The 20,298-nt window shown below is 40.3% G+C and overlaps 1 protein-coding gene across 2 annotated transcripts; it reads right to left on the bottom strand.

Moving 5' to 3' along the window:
• Nucleotides 1-1,355: 1,355 nt before the first annotated feature.
• LOC130931298 (thrombospondin-1-like) lies at nt 1,356-18,168 on the bottom strand. 2 transcript variants are annotated; one of them, XM_057859962.1, is made up of 23 exons: nt 18,003-18,168; nt 17,823-17,906; nt 17,610-17,737; nt 17,178-17,573; nt 17,034-17,112; nt 16,834-16,923; nt 14,303-14,412; nt 13,890-14,015; nt 11,636-11,732; nt 11,257-11,430; nt 11,004-11,180; nt 10,498-10,671; nt 10,146-10,426; nt 9,845-10,063; nt 9,648-9,755; nt 7,832-7,991; nt 7,609-7,727; nt 7,081-7,315; nt 6,769-6,996; nt 6,410-6,681; nt 6,234-6,331; nt 6,017-6,156; nt 1,356-3,964 (listed from the first exon to the last, which is right to left on the bottom strand). In XM_057859962.1, exons 2-23 carry the CDS (start codon nt 17,884-17,886, stop codon nt 3,957-3,959), a joined length of 3,483 nt encoding a protein of 1,160 aa, XP_057715945.1. In that variant the 5' UTR covers nt 17,887-17,906; nt 18,003-18,168; the 3' UTR covers nt 1,356-3,956. The 2 variants fall into 2 exon arrangements, with proteins under 2 accessions (XP_057715945.1, XP_057715944.1); XM_057859961.1 differs by having other exon boundaries at nt 17,178-17,737.
• Nucleotides 18,169-20,298: the final 2,130 nt, after the last annotated feature.

Below are 20,298 nucleotides of genomic sequence, written 5' to 3'. Positions count from 1 at the left end.
CACATCTATATAAAAACTGAAAAGATTCATCGTGAAGAAAAAAATAACAAACATTGAAAAAAAAGTATTTTCAAAAATTTTGACAAGTAGTTCAATAAAAATTTTTTTCGGCATGCGACCCAATAAAGTATTGTTGTTGTTTTTTTGCGCACTCAATAAAGTTTGTTTTTGAAAATGTCACTAAGCTGCAACGTTTGCGTGCTGCTGTCACTTCTATTCGCTGAGACGCCGACTGATCCGAAGAAAACAATGACAAATACAGCTCCTCCTATTCCTTGAGTTAATGAAATAATGCATTAGCTTGCGCTAAATTTAGTTTTCGATTCATTCTGCATGTTTCAAAGTCGCTCGCTCAATCCAACCGGCCGTTGCTTGCTACGCGTGTCTCCTTTCCCTTAGTTGGCGCCTTGCTCGTCAATTTATTAAAAATGTTCACATTAGGTTCGTCCTTCTTGACATCACAACGGCTCTTGGGATATGTAGTCTTTTGTGCTGCTTTCGGTTTTGAAAAAAGGACGAGAAATTATGGAAATATGGAGATAGACACATGGTCCATGCAGCGTTTTAATGCATATTTATGAGTGCAATAAAACTATAAAACTCAAATGACACTATCTCCCGTTTTACTTGGTTGATTGACTTCAAATAAAAACTGGTGTGGACATCAACTTCTGTACTTTCAAACGAGAGCAACCAGGGACACGTGGGTGACGTAATTACAGTGTTGCGAGGCTTCAAAGATGATATGCGTAAACGTGTCGCATCCGACACGTTCGGTGTTACAGGGTTAACCCCTGACCCATGAAGGTCGCCTTAGGCCCCAAAATTGCCAAGTCCGCCACTGGGCGTCAGCTGCGGCCGACAGTAGGCATGTTGTGTTGTACAAGTTCTAAAATAAATAATTAAAAACCTGATTTCATTCCGCGCATTCTTCTCAGTGACAATTCTTATGCAAAACGTCAAGTTGACAGCACATAAGTGACTGAATTTATCACTCCGGCTTGCTAAATTCCTCAACGTCTGCTGATCTCATGCAGTGCTCGAAGGTTAAAAGAGATGCCTGTATGATGTGTAATCATATCTGTATGAATGTGCTGTGTAAAAGGGTTATATTTCACGGCGAGTTTTCCTGCTGTTGACTCCCAAGGATACTCCCTTTCGCCGAGACTTCAGCTAACCCAACTAATGGATTCCAGTTGTTTGACACAGCGTGGCTCGACTCCCTTTTGCTTTTGGAAGGACAAGATCTCAATCAAAGTAAATACAACATCCAGGGTCTTGAACTATCCATCTGACTATTCAACCTTTTGTTTGACAAGCTCCCTCCTCAAAAAAAGACCACAAGTGACAAAAGATACTTCTGGTATCGTTTATTTTTCCTCGTCATATTACAAAATAACACAAGAGTATAAACAGCATTTTTTTTTTTTTTTTTGGTAAAAACTATAGTACAAATGTTTATGGAAAAGCGTCATAAAAATAAAAAAGACATCCTCATATCAGTGTGCAAATGAATTTATACAGACAAAAGCGTTTCCGTCAGGCTACGCTTCGAGATAAATTATTTAAATAGCATATATCTACACAAATGACATAACTTCCAACATCATAATAATTTATCAAAACAAAGGCACTGGAAAAATACACAAAGACAACATTTCCTTATTTATTCCTGTTTGGACTTCCTTTTTTCCCCCTCTCTTAGAAAAATATCTTATATACAGCACATACCTGATAGTATAGTCTAATTGAAGCCATTCATTTTTTTTTTTTATAAAAAAGGAAAGTGATTTGCTTGTCTGGCCTCAATACAAAAACCATTCATGAGGTAATATTTGTACTAAAAGGAGATCATTTTGGTTTTCCTTTGTCAAAAAATATACACGCAAGCTCAGGCACACCAACCATGCATGCTTTCCTCACACATACATGGGCCAGGGTCTAGTGTTGGTTTTCTTAAAGAGTAGGAATTCAGTTGTAAAAACATTTGACTCATAATTGGAAATAAATACAGGTAGTCCTCTGGTTACGGCGTCCTCGATTAAAGCGCTACATTTGTAAATAACAATCAAAATTCATATTCTTTGCTAATGATGTCTTCAGTTACTGCTCCAGTTGTTTCATTAATTGCGAGTTATGGTATTAGGTAACACTTTATTTGACAGTGGTGCCATAAGACTGTCATTAGACAATCAAAATTATGACATGTCTCTGTCCTGAGCATTCATGAATGCTTATAACATGTCATTTAGTGTTATCCGGCAAATTATCTCACTTTTGAATGGATGTAAAAAATCCGATCTAGACATAAATGGAGTTAGTGACATAATTTGCCGGATGACGCGAAATGAAATCTGTCATAAGCATTCAATAATGCCCATGATAGTGTCATGTCATTATTATGACAGTCTTATGACACCGCTGTCAAATAAAGTGTTACCTATTAATAATAAATCAACAAATAAGCCACATTGGACTATAAGCCGCATGATTCAAAATGAAGGAAAAATGTAGCGGGTATAGTCTGAAAATTAGGGTACACCTATTTTCAAAACAACACACATTTTAACAATAAAACACTTGACACAAAACAACTGGCGTCCATTTGTCTGATTAAAATGTAAATTTAGTAGATTAAATTATTCTAATTTGCCAAGCAAAAGTCTGCTAGCTTAATTGCTACGAATGCTAACGTATTTACTTTTTTTCATAAAAGAATGGCTCACACATAACTTCACAAACTGTAGCTCTAAAGTTAATTACAAATGCATACACAAACATATATTAGCTAATTACAAATGCATACACACAAACATATTAGCGGAAACAACTTACAGCCTGATGTGAGCCAAACGCAGCTATCATTTGCCCATGTTAGACATCTTAATCTGCTCTTCAGTCATACAAGGCCAAAGCTGCCACCACAGGGCAGTGAATCGTCCATCATTAAACAAAATAAAATACTTTAAGGGTTAAATCCCATTCACGAGGAAATTCGGGTTACGTTGCCAGCGTAGGATCGTAACTCGTTCGTAACCCAAGGACTACCTGTATAGCTCTCGCTATTGACGGAATGTGGTTTCAACGCACTCTGGACTAATATAAATATTTTTTTCCTGTTCCTGTTTTACGTTACCGGGTAGAATAGTGCTCCCTGAAGACATTGCTATAGGGTGGTTGTAACTCTGCCCCTTATAGCCGACGTCATTCCTTTTCTAGTTGCATCAGTGCACTTTATTTTGCCTAAACATTCGACTGAAATGGTAAAGCTCAATTTATAATTACGTCCGTCCCCGATATTTAAATCTTCATAAAAGCTCATAGACTATATATCAACATTCCAAAGCATACTTGCTTTGGGCCCTGTGCTCTCCTTTTTGTGCTCTTAACCTGAGAAGTTCTACTTTTTGGCCATCTCTATGTAGACGACCTTTAATATTAGTAACTTTGAATGGGTGACTGAACGGAATGGCCTTTTCCTGACATTTTTGGGGGATCCAATACATGCGCACATTCACTCAAACCACACAATCTTTGATCCTAATAGTCATTCCAAACTGTCCGTGGTCCCTCAATGGCTCCTTCAAGGGGAACATCTCCCCCGCAAAAGAAAGTTCTCCTACTGCTTTCCTCAAAACGAGTTGATAAAGAGTCCACAGCAGATGTACGTTAATGCTCGAGGATGTAAAGAAAACGACCCTTCCTCCACAGAAGGATACCAGAAAAGTTCAGGTGTGCAAAGCGATAAATGTGGCCCCCTCTTTGCGGATGCAAAGGAAGTGGCCAAATTTGAGCAGAGCTGCGCTCGTAATTTGAATTTGATGCAGAAATATCATTGAACTCTCATTTGGCTTTCATGTCCTGAGGTCACGTTACCTCACGCTACCACTCTTCCGCATCATTCTTGAATCGTCGAATTAGGAGACGTCCTTCCGCCAGGATGTGTCTTAATTGCATTATGAATCTGAAAGAAATGAAAAACAGATCGATGAGTCTAATGTTAAATTGCAAAGACCTAATGGCAATGTTGTTTTCGTCAATGACGACGAGCTAAAAACGTGTCTTGGAAGACTAAAACATAACGAGATGGATGCCAGATGTCTGAGGAGACGAGAAAATTCGCCAAAGTTTCCGTCATAAGTTCCCTATTTGTGATATTGTCTTATTGTATGTGTAGTTAGCACGCATCTAATCTGTTTTGGAGTGTCACTCACGTACTGCGCCCTACCCCGACTCCCCGACCCACACACAGTGTGCCCAGTCCACGTTCCTTTTGTGAAACACATTTTTAAGGTGCTGTTTGGTAAGTTTTGTTTTCTTATTTTGGCTATGCCATGTTGCTTTAGCCTTTATAGGTCTGTGCTGAGTGATCATCACATAGCAAACTAACTTGTAGGGCTAGCATAGCGTTCGCGTTAGCATTAGCATTTAGCGCGGTGCCTCGGTAAGTCTTCTTAAACCGTTGGAAAACTTTTTACATACAGTTCGTGGCGTACAGGTGAGTTTAAATAATTGCAAATACCGTATTGGCCCGAATATGAGACGGCCCTGATTATAAGACGACCCCCTCTTTTTCAAGACTCAAGTTTGAAAAAAGACTTTTTGAACACAAAATTAATTTTTATACAGAAAATAATTACAGTACATCTGAAACAAATGATTATAACATTATATTTGAGAGAAAAAGCATGTTGTTTTGCCTCATTCAAATCTTAATATCTGAACATTTAAATATGTAAAATAAAGTGCGATCACATTCGTAAATGAATGGCTTCTGGTTTTTGAAATGTAAATAAACCAATCTATTGTGATAAAACAACAAAATTGCAATAACTGCATTAACCATCAAAGTGAAGTCTAACAAACTAGTCTTGAAACAAATCTGAATAAGGAAAAACATTGCAATAAAATAATGCAAACTGGTTAAACTTGAGAGTAGCAGAGATCTGTCATGACAGAACATTACTCCTTAAGTTCAGCATTCGCTTAATTGATATTAGTGCTGCAACGATTAATCGATTAACTCGAGTATTCGATTAGAAAGGTTGCTCCGAGTATTCGTTTAATTAAAGTGGTGTTGTAATGTTTTATTTTGAAAGTGTTTGCATTTAGTTTTATTGATTAGGGTGGATACACTGCCCTCTGGTCTGCCTCATTTCACATGGCTGAATCCAATTGCTCCCTGTTAAGACCAACGTAAGCTAAGTTTTTGTTTGAGCTAATGTTTTTAATGCATTCATAATATAGTTTTTAGGTATATTTAGCCATTTTTTGGGGGGAATATGTGTCTGAACCATTTGTTATTGAGCATTGTAAAAAAAAAAAAAAAAAAGTTTGCATTTTATAGCATTTAAGCTAGCGAACTTTTGATATGCAAGTTAGCCAATTGTTCTTTCGTTGGACTTAGATCGTCATCTATTTATTTTTTTATACCGTTTGAGGCTCAGCTCAGGTATTTTAATTTTTCATGTTCCTTATCCGATTACTCGATTATTCGAACTAACTACTTCATCGATTAATCGACTACTGAAATAATCGATAGCTGCAGCCCTAATTGATATCTTGCGCATCTAGCGTCGTGAATGGGTATAATGTCTAGACCCCGAATATAAGACGACTCCCACTTTTTCAGTCTTATTTTAATGCAAAAAACACCGTCTTATATTCGGGCCAATACGGTAATATGCTGTTTTCTGGCTGATAGTGTATTGTCATCATGAAAATGTTGATGTCCTTGTAGACAACTATTTGCTCTTCTGTCAATGTTCACTCGACATTATTGGAAAGTTTATAGACGAAAACATTTTGAGAATTTTCGACTAAAACTAGACGAAATTTGCCCGAGTTTTAATTGCCTAAACTAGACTAAAACCCTAACCCAAGACACATTTTGAAATGACTAAAATATGACTAAGACTAATAAGTTTTTTCGTTCAAAAGACTAAGACGAAAATTAAAAGGGCTGCCGAAAACAACACTGCCTAAAAGAACAATGTACTTGCATTTTAAATCTTACCTCGACATTCGTATTTCAGGTCTGAGAAGTAAACCATCTCCTGCGAGAAGACGTACAACCCTAGTCGCCCTCCAGCATAGGTTTTGTCAAAGATGTTTCCGGAGTCAGCCATGATTCTCTTGCCCTCGTACATCACCACTCTAAAAGAAAAACAATTACATTTTTAGATTATTTCAAACAAGCAGATCAGGAACATTTAATGTTGTTTACAACTTACCTAATAAGTCCAGTCTTTGGTCTATGGATCAGGTGCCATCTGTAGGCAGTGAAGTCTTTCCAGCCGATGTTCTTAGGGTCGTGCCACAGAGTACGGACCTGTAAATCATTACCAATATTAAAACGACTTCCGATATTTAACCTGGAGGACCATTTAAGCCATTATTGATCGCTCACCTGTCCTGGTGTGTCTCCGGTATGCCACAGTGCATTCCTCAGGTGCTCGCCAGGTCCAGTGGTGGAGTTAACCACTTTGATGGACAGGCCCGAGTAACCTTGAGCTCTCGTGGGAACATTAGACCAATAGGTCTGTGTGATCTGCTTCCACATGACCGTGTAGAATCGAGAGCTTGATTGGTAGCCGAAGACAAAACCGGCGTAGTCGTCATCCCGATCCGTGTTGACGAAGAACGTTCCGCTGAAGTCGACGGCGCTGAACTCGTCAAAACCTGGTTGGGATAGTTTGTGTTTGAATTAGTCTTGCATGGTTTCGAGGTGAATTCTTTAACGAGGCATGTGAATGTGAAGTTTCGTACCGACGGCGATGCCCGGATCGCAGTTGACGGTCTGTACTAATTCCTTGCCCTGATGTCTGACCACCCAGTTGGGATCAATCTGCGAGGTGCCTTTAGGGTCCAGGGGAACCATCTGGAATCGTCGGAAGTCTGTTTCACTGATGGCAAAGTTCTCTGGGCAAACATCATAAATATCCAGGACGTTGTCTTGGTCGAAATCGTCTTTGCAGACGTCACCTCGGCCATCGCCTGAACAGAAACATACCGTTCGTGAGGAACCGACTTTACAAATCTGAGACAAAAGTGCGATTATTGACCGAAGAGGTGACTCACCATCAGAATCCAACTGATCAGGGTTAAAGGCCAGCCTGCAATTGTCTTTGTCATCGGGAATACCGTCGTTGTCATCATCGTGGTCGCAGGCGTCGCCCTTGCCATCCTTGTCGTGGTCTGCTTGGTTGGCATTGGGTATGTAAGGACAGTTGTCCAAATTATTCTGGTGGCCATCCTCGTCAATGTCCTGGTTGTTGTCACACTTATCTCCCACGAGATCAGAGTCCGAGTCGGTCTATTGGAGAGAGGAATTCCTAGATTTATTCCCTTGAACACTGTATGACTTTTTGTTCTGTATGAGATGTGATTATCTGGACGGAATTTAAAAGACCTTCGTCTCATGGTATGCACGCGAGAACTGAACTACTCAATTCACATTTGGTGAAAAGTTGGAAGAGGCTGACGCATTCCTCTCAATTTATAGCCTTTATGACTTCCAGACATATCTTTGGTATTCTTTCACCGCACGCCACGGAGTTATTCTAAGAAACGAGTAATGTAAACGTTCAAGCCGAGATCCGACCTTACCTGATCGGGGTTATGCTCGAGAGGGCAGTTATCGCAGTGGTCTCCCACCCCGTCCCGGTCTGTATCCCTTTGGTCGACGTTGTAAACATATGGGCAGTTGTCATTCTCATTCAGAATACCTGTTGAGTTGAAGCATATAGTTGTGTTAGCCTATGCAGGGTCTTAGCCGATGTTTTTTTAAAGACCCTGGGAAGCTCTGAAACCTAATAAAATGGTCACTTACCATCACCGTCAATGTCCACGGCGCAGGCATCCCCTTCGCCGTTATTGTCGGTGTCGGTCTGGTCAGTGTTTGATTCAAAAATACAGTTGTCACAGCTGTCACCGACATCGTCCCTGTCCGCATCATACTGAGCGGGGTTGTACACTCTTGGGCAGTTGTCCTAAGGGATTATCAGGAAAATGGAATACAATTATGAAAACTAAAACGCACAAACCAGAAACTTTTCTATTGGTGTGTAAGACTGATTTGTATTTACAGTGAGGCAAATAAGTATTTAGTCAACCACTAATTGTGCAAGCTCTCCCACTTAAAAATATTAGAGAGGCCTGTAATTGTCAACATGGGTAAACCTCAACCATGAGAGAGAGAATGTGGGGGAAAAAATCACATTGTTTGATTTTTAAAGAATTTATTTGCAAATCATGGTGGAAAATAAGTATTTGGTCAATACCAAAGTTCATCCCAATACTTTGTTATGTACCCTTTGTTAGCAATAACAGAGGCCAAACGTTTTCTCTAACTTTTCACAAGCTTTTCACCCACTGTTGCTGGTATTTTGGCCCATTCCTCCATGTAGATCTCCTCTAGAGCAGTGATGTTTTGGGGCTGTCGTTGGGCAACACGGACTTTCCACAGATTTTCTATGGGGTTGAGATCTGAAGACTGGCTAGGCCACTCCAGGACCTTGAAATGCTCCTTTGTTGTCCTGGCTGTGTGTTTGGCATCATTGTCATGCTGAAAGCCCCAGCCACGTCTCATCTTCAATGCCCTTGATGATGGGAGATTTTCACTCAAAATTTCTCAATACATGGCCCCATTCATTCTTTCCTTTCCACAGATCAGTCGTCCTGGTCCCTTTGCAGAAAAACAGCCCCAAAGCATGATGTTTCCACCCTCATGCTTCACAGTGGGTATGGTGTTCTTGGGATGCAATTCAGTATTCTTTCTCCTCCAAACTCGAGAACCTGTGTTTCTACCAAAAAGTTCTATTTTGGTTTCGTCTGACCCTAACACATTCTCCCAGTCCTCTTCTGGATCATCCAAATGCTCTCTAGCGAACCGCAGATGGGTCTGGTCGTGTACCGGCTTCAGCAGGGGGACACATCTGGCCGTGCAGGATTTGAGTCCCTGGCGGCGCATTGTGATAGTAGCCTTTGTTACTGTGGTCCCAGCTCTCTGTATGTCATTCAATAGGTCCCTCCGATTTTGATGCCACGGGGTGAAATCTTGCATGGAGCCCCAGATCAAGGGAGATTATCAGTGGTCTTGAATGTCTTCCATTTTCTAATAATTGCTCCCACAGTTGATTTCTTTACACCAAGCGTTTTACCTATTGCAGATTCAGTTTTCCCAGCCTGGTGCAGGTCTACAATTTTTTTCTCTGGTGTTTGTTTAGTGGAGTTTGGAGTGTGACTGACTGAGATTGTGGACAGGTGTCTTTTATACCGATAATGAGTTAAGACAAGTGCCATTATTAATACAGGTAACGAGTGGAGCCTTGTTAGACCTCGTTAGAAGAAGTTCGACCTCTTTGACAGCCAGAAATCTTGCTTGTTTGTAGGTGACCAAATACTTATTTTCCACTCTAAATTGGAAATAAATTCTTTAAAAATCAAACAATGTGATTTTCTGTTTTTTTTTTTTCACATTCTGTCTCTCTTGGTTGAGGTTTACCCATGTTGACAATTACAGGCCTCTCTAATCTTTTCAAGTAGGAGAACTTGCACAATTGGTGGTTGCCCCACTGTATTTTTTATGAGTTCTGTGGAGAAGCCACTGTGTTAAACCAATAAAATACGCTGCTGGGATTACTCACCCTATCATCAGGGATACCATCATTGTCATCATCGTGGTCACATTCATCACCAAGTCCGTCCTTGTCATGATCTTCCTGACCAGAATTAGGAAGGTTTGGGCAGTTATCCTGTACAGAAACAAAACAAAAGCAATTAGGATTAGTTGTTTTACATTTGGTTTATGCCCTAATGGATTTCACTAGTTATTTGAGGTTACCTTCTTGCAGTGGTAGGTAGCGTTTGCCACACATAACAGATCAGAGTTGGGCCAACCATCCAAATCAGTATCCTCTCCACAAATATGGCCATTGCCAGCATACCCTGGCTTGCACTCGCAGCGGAACATGGACTCGGAAAAGACGCCCAAGTAAATGCAGTTGGCGTTCTTGTTGCAGTTGTGGCTACCGTCTCGGCAAGGGTTTCGTGGTTTGCAAACCTGAAAACGAAACATGTCGGAATTTTAGAACGGAAACAGCTAGATACAAGTCGAAAACAAACGGGGGAGTAATAATTCAAACCTGTTTTTTCGCAGTAGCTTGCTCCACTCCCCTTCCGAAGGGCTGGGAGCCAGAGTAACGAGCGGGGCACGGTTGGCAGTTGTAACCTGGCTCCGTGTTCTCGCATCGATGGACTCCATTGTGTGTGTAGCAAGCATCGGGGACCTCTTTGCACTCGTCAATGTCTTTGCAGGTGATGCCGTCGCCGTTGTAGCCGAGAGGACACGTGCCACATTTGAACGATCCATCTGGGAAGCTGATGCACTTTGAGCCAGGGAAGCATGGGTTGGAGAGGCAACCGTCTGTAAAATAGAATTTGGTTAGTGTTAATGCAAACGTAATTTCTAAATAATTCAGAGATAATTCCGTTTACCAATGGGACAATCCTGTTTGTTGCACACTTGAGACATGGTGGATTCGCCAACACAGTCTTTGCCACCGAATTTGGGAGTAGGATCAGAACAGAGACGTTTGCGGTTCTGGATGCCTCCGTTGCATGTAACAGTGCACGTGTCCCACGGTGACCAAGGTCCCCAACCTCCATCGACTGAAAGTTGGAATGGAATGGAATTTTATTGTCATCATCATCGGTATCATTGACAATCATTGACAATTGCAAAAATGTGATATGATTTGCCCGAAGGAACAGAAGAAGAAGACAAAGGCGGACGGGATGAAGCATATGCTTATCAGTTTCCCGTCCCCCATACAACTAAAGACGCTCATTCAGGCATGGAAAATACATCAAGAGTGCTTCAGTAGCTCAGAGTGCGTCTGTACACGATGAAGGCTGAGCAGCGAAGTTTGACAAATTACAAGAATCGTTTTTTTTTTGCTTCTAGACTGCTGATGTATTTCAGCTCATAAACCTGATCTTACTTGGACAAGGTGACTTTTGGCAGATTTCAGTTTGGCGTCCCTCTCCTTGGCAGTTCAAGCCACCCATCTGGGGTGTCGGAGAGTTGCAGAGACGTATGCGAGTGATGACCCCCTCTCCACAGCTTACGGAGCATGAAGACCAGGGAGACCAATGGCTCCAACCGCCGTCTTGTTTGACTGCGCGTGCCAGACACAGTAATTCATTCCTAATCCTTAATGGCTCTAGCAGATAAAACTGAAATATCTTACTTACAGCGTTTGTCACATTCTTGGGGGAAGCAGTCGCGGGTTTGGACTGAGGTGCCCTCGCAGTTGCTGTTGATGCGATCGCAAGAGCGTCCACGCTGCTGGATGCCCCGACCACAAGTCACCGAGCAACGGGTCCACTGAGACCAGGGGGACCAGTCATCCTCCGCGGAGTCTCTCGCTGTGAGAGGTGAGATGGTTTAAAAACATGACATTTTGGCAGAGAGTAGCTGAATGGTACCTTTTATGAGTTTGACTCTGTTTCGAATCATTTTATTAGGTAAAAACTGGGTGGTCAGACTTTGGCTTGAGACACAAACCCAAAAATACCTACAGCTTCTAGCCTGTAGAACTCACACCACTTCATTTAAACAAAGTCAACTTACGATTTCCGCAACGGGGGCAGCATTCTCCCTCTGGCACAGTGCCGTTGGCGCAGGGAATCAGTGGGCAGGAGATCTTTCGACACACGGTGGCAGAGTTCTAAATGAAGGGACATGACAGGCTTTACGTTACTTGCCGACGTGGCCGAAAGTAAATCATAACCCTAACATTCTTGGAGAGAAAATATCATAAGCGGATTTTAAGGGGGGGACAGGGGGGCCAGACCCCATGGTGGCTGAAAAGTGTCATTGCATGTAATTGACTTTCCTCCATATATATAAAAGCAATAAAACTGCAACAAAAATGATTTAAATGAACAAAAAAACATATTTTTATAATGGGTCAAAATTATTTTTTGAACACCTTAGACAGTCATTTGCTTTGCATAAAATAAAAAAAATAAAAAAAAAATCTCTCTCTCTCTCTCTCTCTCTCTCTCTCTCTCTCTCTCTATATATATATATATATATATATATATATATATATATATATATATAAATGAATGAATGAATTTATTGTCATTGTCATCATCATCATAATCATTGACAGTTTCAGAGTGTGGGATATTTTGGCCAGAAAAGACAATGACAGACAAAGGAAAACGGGAAAAAGCAAATGCTTATCGTTACCCGTCCCCCATATATATATACTAGGGCTGTTAAAATTATCGCGTTAACGGGCGTTAATTAATTTTTTAAATTAATCAAGTTAAAATATTTGACGCAATTAACGCACATGCCGCGCTTAAACAGATTAAAATTGTTACTTATGTTTTTTGGAGTTTTGTTGCCCTCTGCTGGCGCTTGGGTGCGACTGATTTTATGGCCTTCAGCACCCATGAGCATTGTGTAATTATGACATAAACAATGGCGAGCTACTAGTTTATTTTTTGATTGAAAATTTTACAAATTTTATTAAAACAAACATTCAGAGGGGTTTTAATATAAAATTTCTATAACTTGTACTAACATTTATCCTTTAAGAACTACAAGTCTTTCTATCCATGGATTGCTTTAATAGAATGTTAATGTTAATGCCATCTTGTTGATTTATTATTATAATAAACAAATACAGTACTTATGTACAGTATGTTGAATGTATATATCCGTCTTGTGTCTTATCTTTCCATTCCAACAATAATTTGTAGAAAATGTTGGCATATTTTATAAATGGTTTGAATTGCGATTAATTACAATTAATTAATTTTTAAGCTGTGATTAACTCAATTAAATTCTTAAACGTTTGACAGCCCTAATATATATATATATATATTTTACAGAAAAGATGTTTTTAAAAATGATTTTTTTCTTCGATTGTAAATATATATATATTTTTTTTGATTGTAGCAACTTTTTGGGGGGGATTGAATGATTTAGACACAAATGTCCTCATCATAATATGGCCCAAACACAAAAAGGATTGCTTCAATCAAAGAAAACTTTTTCAATGAAAAATTAAGTGTTCAAATTTTTCAATCTCAAATATTTTTTCGTATTGAAAAACTTTTTTCTATGATTGATTTTTTTTTTCTTTTGATTGAAGTGATTTTTCTTTTTGAAAATCTATATTTTTTTGAAGCAAATTATTTTTTGGTTGAATAATAGCCAGCCAAAATGTGACCTAAACACAAATCAACATTACTTAAATCAAACAAAAACTTGACTTTAATTTAAAAAAAAATTAATTAAAAATTAAAAAAAAATTAATCAAAGAAAAATAGCTTTCACATGCAGTTTTTTTAGTTACAAATTTATTTTTGCATTTAAGCACATTTTTTTGATGAAGCGACTTTTTTGCTTGGCTGAAAATATATATTTTAATTCACACATACATTTTTTGATTGAATAATAAAGACACAAATCTACCTCCATATGGCTCTGCCCAGGGGATACAATTTTTGACTGGGGTAACTACATTGGCACGACACCGGCGGGCGTACCAAATTCAATGGATGACGATCTTGGCGAAAAGTATTGCCTAAGCAGCCTGATTTAGAATTCCCCTCAAGAATGATGGGAATGCTCATTTTCAACTTATCATTATAAATATTCTTGTAAGTTAATTTTATTGCTGACACTGCATTTTGGGGTCATCAACACGTTGTGCCCCCCCGCCCCAAAACTCAAACTCCGCCTATGGAAAATATCCTCCTACTTGCTTGTGTTTGTTTCAAGGAATTCTTGGTGCTGTTGCTTCACTACACAGTTTTATTGTTTTGGCGTCTGCAGTAGGAAATACAAGTGCTAAATCGCTTACCTGGCAGGTACACTCAGTGCAGTCGTCCACGGTCCACTCGTCTCTGTCGTTGTACTTAATTCCATTGTGGATGCAAACACTGCTTTGCATCTCCATTTCATCTCGAATCTTGGTGGTGACCTCAGTCTGCAGGAAAAAAATAGAAATAGTGAGTGAGGGGAGGGGTGCTAGCTGGGGACCAGGGATGGAAAACTTTCACTTTGCCAAAGTTCCAGCACAAATGAATCACCATCCGACATAATGATTAAGACATAGCCTGGCTACTGAAGCAATGCAAATATAAGCATCATAGTTGCGTATTCATATGGTTCTCATTAAGAAATTGGCCGCGGGCTTCCACGACAGCGACAAGTGACACTGTGAACACGCTAACTTGGACGCTCGCAGACGAGGAGCGGTTTTGCAGCACTTACCACTTCACGCAGCTTGTTGGTCACGTGCTTCACCACCATACCGAGGCCACGCACCTCCTTGAACAGCCCGGCGACGTCTTCGCAGGTGAGGCCGCAGAATGAATGGAAATCTGCATGGAGTGGAGAACCCAAATAATGAGGAAATAAATGAAAATCCACAACCTAGTTTAACTAGCCAACTAAAAACTGTTTTAACTGTTGTTAGATGGGGCTTTGCAAGGCAAAGGCCCAGATAGTAAAATTCAAAAAATGTTTTCAAAATGTATTAGGGGTGTGACAAAATATCGAAATGGTGATATATCGTGATACTTTGGATCCCAAAAGGTTATCAAATGCTCCTGCCAAGAATCGAGATATCGTTTTAAAAAGGTGTCAATGTCTAAAAAAAATAAAATAAAAATGAACCAACAAGTTCCTACCAAAATCTTCCACCGTAATAGTGTCTCAGTTAACTCTAAGGCTGCATTGAAGGATCTCGACGCCCAATCCATTTAGACTGGGAACGTTCGTTCATTCGAAACCAGAGCATTCACAGTCATTCTGTCCGATTTTCAGGGCATTTACAGGTCACTTATTGTTCATTTTAGGGCATTTACAGGTCATTTCCTGTTGAGTTTGAGTCACTGCCTATTCATTTGTGTGATTCACAGGTTACTTCCTGCTAACTCAAAATAAACAGGAAGTGACCCATAGAATACCCCAAGGAGGTAACTGAAAATCAACAGGTAAATGACCTTAAATGGCCCAAAATGACCTCATTGCCTGGCATTGGCTGCCACTACCAGCCATAGACATTCAATCCATTTGAAGTGTGAGGGATGGCAGCGAATGAACGAATGTTCATTCGCTGCCACCCTCCCATTTCAAATGGATTGGACGTCTACTAGTGATAAACTCATTCAAATTCACAGTAGAAGCTTGTTTTTTCTGTTTATTAGTTATTTGTAGATTATCCCTAGAATTATTTTCTGACCAATGCATCGATAATCGTTGTATCACCATACCGTCAGATCATCGTTATCGTGAGCTTTGTATCGCAAATCGTATCGTATCGTGAGGTACCAAGAGGTTCCCACTCCTAAAATGTATGTAGTCCTAAATTTTTTTACCAAATCGCAAAATTTACACATCAAAAACTTCAGGACGGTAAGGGGCATAAAAGTTGTATACAGAAAATTCGACAAAAACTTTCCCATTCATTTCTAATGGGATGCCATTGACAGCCATGTATGTCCAAATTTCCCATTCATTTTCAACAGCAGGAAGTCATAGGTCCCTGTGGTTTTTGACCATTTGCCATGTCAGTCCATTGACATAAAACTGGTCCCTAAGTAAGTCGAAGCCATTGACAGCCATGCATGTTGACGGCCACGTATGTCCAAATTTCCCATTCATTTTCAATGGCAGAAAAACCTATGTGATTGTGATTTTTGACCCAAACTTGTCATTAAAGCCCATTGACATTGAACTGGCGCCCAAGTAAGTCAATGACATTGACAGGCATGCACGTCAAAATTTCCCATTCATTTTCAATGGCAGAAAAACCTATCTGATTGTGATTTCTGACCCATACTTGCCATTACAGCCCATTGACATTCAACTGGTGCCCAAGTAAGTCGATGCCATTGACAGCCATGCACGTCCAAATGTCCTATTCATTTTCAGTGGCAGGAAAACATTGGCCCTTGGGATTTTTGACCATTTACCATGACAGCCCATTGACATTCAACTGGCACCCAAGTAAGTCAATACCATTGACAGACATGCAACCTGACGTCTCCCCGAAATGTCCCCAAATAAACAGGAAATGACCTTATATCAACAGGAAGTGTCCCTAAAATGTCCCCAAATCAACAGGAAGTGACCTGATAGATCTGTGTCTACCACAGCAAAGCCCCATCGTAATTTCTCCAGAAATTGCAGTTTCTATTTTTTTTTTAGCTGTTTTTACAGTCACACGTTAGCTCAAAAATAAGTACAAATCTAACAGGGTTTCATATGCGGAGATTACGGGGGCCGGGAGGAGCAAAGCCCACCCTGGTGGCTGAAATATGTCATTGCATGTAATTGACTTTCCTATACAGTGTAAATGAATTTAAAATTAAGACTTTGCCGGTAAAATGTTGTCTATAAAAGTTGTAAAACAATACAACAAACAAAAACAATGAATGCAATGAACAAAAAAAAATAGTTTTATAATGGGTCAAAACAATTTTTTGAACAGATCATGTGACTAGCATCTTAGAGACAGTCATTTACTTTTCTTAGCCAAAACTACCTGAGGACAAAAAGAGGAAAAATGAGTAATGACGTCATTTTTTTCAAACTTAAGCTTTTAACATCGACAACAACTACTGACTGAGAACCATGAAGCACAGCTGGGATGTCTGTATTTACAAGCATGGGCTAAGCTACTAACCAAGCATATATCTTGTAATTTAATTGCTGATACTGCGATTCGGGGTCATCAACATTTTTTGCCACCCCACCACAAAAGTCAAACTCAGCCTATTGTTTGGAGATGTTCTCACCTTTACTTTTGTGGCCAGTGTAGTCGGTCCTGATGGCAGGGCTGGAGCCATTGACTGGGTTTCCCAGAGTCAGGACATCAGTCAAGGCAGCTGCAGGTGGAAGCACAATGCAATCGCTCAATATTTTTTTGCACATCAAGAATTACTTACAATTTTCAGTCCATTATTCACAAGACCAACGTCTTTACAAGAGTTCTTACCTCCGTTTTGGCATCCTTTATTTCTCAAGACAGTCTCTAGTGAGGTCCCAAAGACGAATCTCACATTCTGAAGCACTCCCTGTCAGATTACAAATATTTAAAAGAAGCATTCAAATCAAAATTGAAGCAATAATGAGACCTTACCATAAATTTATCTCGAGTTGCTCCTTTCCCAATCCTAAGCCTGGCGATGTCCGCCATCTCGTGAGACAACACTTTCTGGATCGTTTCGTCCATTTCCGACACGTTGATTTCCTCACAGCCCACATAGAGTTTCACACGGTCTTCCTGGAAGAACAGCGTGATGTTCTTCCAGTGTCCCGTAGCTAAGTAGGCCTCCTCGATGGACACCAGCTGCTGCTGGTCACCGGTGGAGTAGGAGACATCCAAAGTGTTGGCTTTGCCGTTGGAGATGATCTCCAACACGGGACCGGAGCCGTCTTTCCTCTCGACCATCAAGAGGCTTCCTCTGTTTCTTTTGGACTGCTTCAGGTTGACCAGGAGGATGAAGCCCCTTTCTGACTGGATGGAGTCAATAAGGTCCCCGAAGGAGTTGTCGGGGACCGGTGGGATCAGGTCTGCGTTCATAACTTTGTACGCCGGGCTGTACGGGTCGGCTCCTTTGACCAGAGTGACGCCGTTATGCTTCTTGTCTACCCGCACCAGATCGAATAAGTCATAAACGCTGTTGTCATCACGACTCTCTGCGGAACAATGACACGCACGTGTTTTCTAAACATCATGAAAAGGAAAATGCATCATTTTTAAGTCATTTTTCTGTCTTCTCACCTGCAAAAATTGCACCTTCACAACTCCAGAGCATCAACAGCAGGAAGATGCCACGCAGCATCATTTCTTTTCTCAAAGGCAAAGCTAAAATCAAAACCAAAAGAAATCACATATTATATCTTTTTGCACTCAAATATGCCACTTTTGAATAATACTTCAAGATGTGGATCGTCTACTCACCTTAAAAGCAGAAGATTCCTTCAAAATAAGAGTTACTTGGATGAAAAGGACGTCCTGCAAATATGTATCCCTTTTCGTTGAGGTTCAAGTCAAAAAGTAGTTGACTTTCTTTTTTTTTAAATTCCAATTAATGCTCTCAAGTTAGATTGCACTGAGTGACTGTCTGTTAGGGTGCAAGTGGAGGCTATTTGAAGGGTTGAGGGACATTCCTGAGACGCAGGCTGCACCAATCAGAGGCCAGAGGGGCGGACTCTGGGCTTACCTCACACAGCTCGTCGCAGTCACATCCGAGACGCGCACAAAAATGCATTCCACAAGCTCAGCGGACAAATATTCCATCTACTCAGACATGCCAGTTGTGTGGGTGCGTTAGGAATAGGGGGGTGTTTCCGGTCAAATAAAAGCTTAATCAGCCGTTTAAATACTTATGTGCTATTATTAACTTTTGTGTACTAATGTTTATGGGCCCAGATTACCTGGACATGTATAGACTTATAGATGATACATGTTTGTTTGTAAACATTAAAAAAAAAAAAAAAAAGTATATACTCTCTTACTTTTTTTAATAAATATTTTAACAAAACTATTTGTAGTATCTCCCAGTTTACAAACTGTGTCCAGTTGAAGCAGTTTGAACATTGTGTTATTTGTTCATTTGGCCACCAGGTGACTCAGTGAGCAACACAATGAGACGGCCCTCATACGAACAGAACCATATGCTGTACATTCAGGGGTGAAAGTGTCTAGAATTTCCATGGTGTCAGAAATGTTATTTATTTATTTATTTTGTTTCTTTTTTGGGGGTCAAACCTCTTAAACTACTGAAATGCAAATAAAACTGTTTTAGCACAGTTATTTCTATAACACATACAGTGGGGAGAACAAGTATTTGATACACTGCCGATTTTGCTGGTTTTCCCACTTGCAAAGCATGTAGAGGTCTGTAATTTGTATCATAAGTTCTCTTCAACTGTGAGGGACGGAATCTAATACAAAAAAAACAACAGAAAATCACGTTGTATGATTTTTAAATAATAAATTTGCATTTAATTGCATGAAATAAGTATTTGATACATCACAAAAATCGAACTTTAATACTTGGTACAGAAACCTTTGTTTGCTATTACAGATACCAAACGTTTCCTGTAGTCCTTGACAAGGTTTGCACACAATGCAGCAGGGATTTTGGCCCACTCCTCCATGCAGATCTTCTCCAGAGCCTTCAGGTTTCAGGGCTGCTGCCGGGCAACACGGACTTTCAGCTCCCTCCATAGATTTTCTATCAGGTTCAGATCTGGTGACTGGTTAGGCCACTCCAGGACCTTAAGATGCTTCTTACGGAGCCACTCTTTAGTTGCCTTGGCTGTGTGCTTTGGGTCGTTGTCATGCTGGAAGACCCAGCCACGACCCATCTTCAGGGCTCTCACGGAAGGAAGGAGGTTGTCAGCCAAGATCTGGCGATACATAGCCCCATCCATCCTCCCCTCAATACGGTGCAGTCGTCCTGTACCCTTGGCAGAGAAGCGGCCCCAAAAAATGATGTTTCCTCCTCCATGTTTCACAGTTGGGATGGTGTTCTTGGGGTTGTACTCATCCTTCTTTTTCTTCCAAACACGATGAGCCGAGTTTAGACCGAAAACTTCAATTTTGGTCTCATCCGACCGCATGACCTTCTGCCATTGCTCCTCTGGATCATCCAGATGGTCAGTGGCAAACTTCAGACGTGTCTGGACCAGTGACGTGCGGTGAGGTTCATGGTTGGTGAGGCACTGACTCCTTTAGTGTTAGATTTTCAAATATATAAACCAAAAAGGGTAGCTTATTCAATTGGCTACTGGTTATTTCATATCTCATCAGCATTCTTCACAAAACACGCACACACGGTACATATTATCGATACGTAAAAGTAAGAAAATAACATGCATTTGCTCTACACCCTCAATGTTTTGGCCGTCGCAATTCTATAATTCATGCAACATAAATGAGAGTAAAGAGTGGTGTACAAAACCACAGAATTCAATTCTGACCTTTAGTGAAATATTCAGTTGTTTTTAAAACTTGTAATTCTGATACTTTAATCAATTTATTACAGATTGCTAAACAAAAAGTGGTCTCAACATTCGTAGGGATGATATAACAGCATAACCTGCATGTAGGTACACTTTTTGCTGGGGACGGGACATTAATAAGACCAAACAGATTGGATGGAGGGGGCAAAGGGCCACATTTCTCATGTATATGAACCTAATTAATTAAAATGCAAAATGATCAATGCAAAATAAATACTTATCTACTA

Source organism: Corythoichthys intestinalis, chromosome 15 (genome assembly GCF_030265065.1).
Source record: "Corythoichthys intestinalis isolate RoL2023-P3 chromosome 15, ASM3026506v1, whole genome shotgun sequence".
In the NCBI taxonomy this organism is placed as follows: Eukaryota; Metazoa; Chordata; class Actinopteri; order Syngnathiformes; family Syngnathidae; genus Corythoichthys; species Corythoichthys intestinalis.
Note: the sequence above shows the minus strand (reverse complement) of the source record. Positions and strands in the feature narration are given on the sequence as shown.

Excerpts from the sequence above, each read along its gene's own strand:
- LOC130931298 (XM_057859961.1), bottom strand. The coding sequence starts at position 17,886 with ATGATGCTGCGTGGCATCTTCCTGCTGTTGATGCTCTGGAGTTGTGAA. Across the intron at positions 11,733-13,889 it reads GCACTGAGTGTACCTGCCAG|AACTCTGCCACCGTGTGTCG; the intron begins GTAAGCGATTTA and ends CCCTTCATTTAG. Across the intron at positions 10,427-10,497 it reads CAAACAGGATTGTCCCATTG|ACGGTTGCCTCTCCAACCCA; the intron begins GTAAACGGAATT and ends TCTATTTTACAG.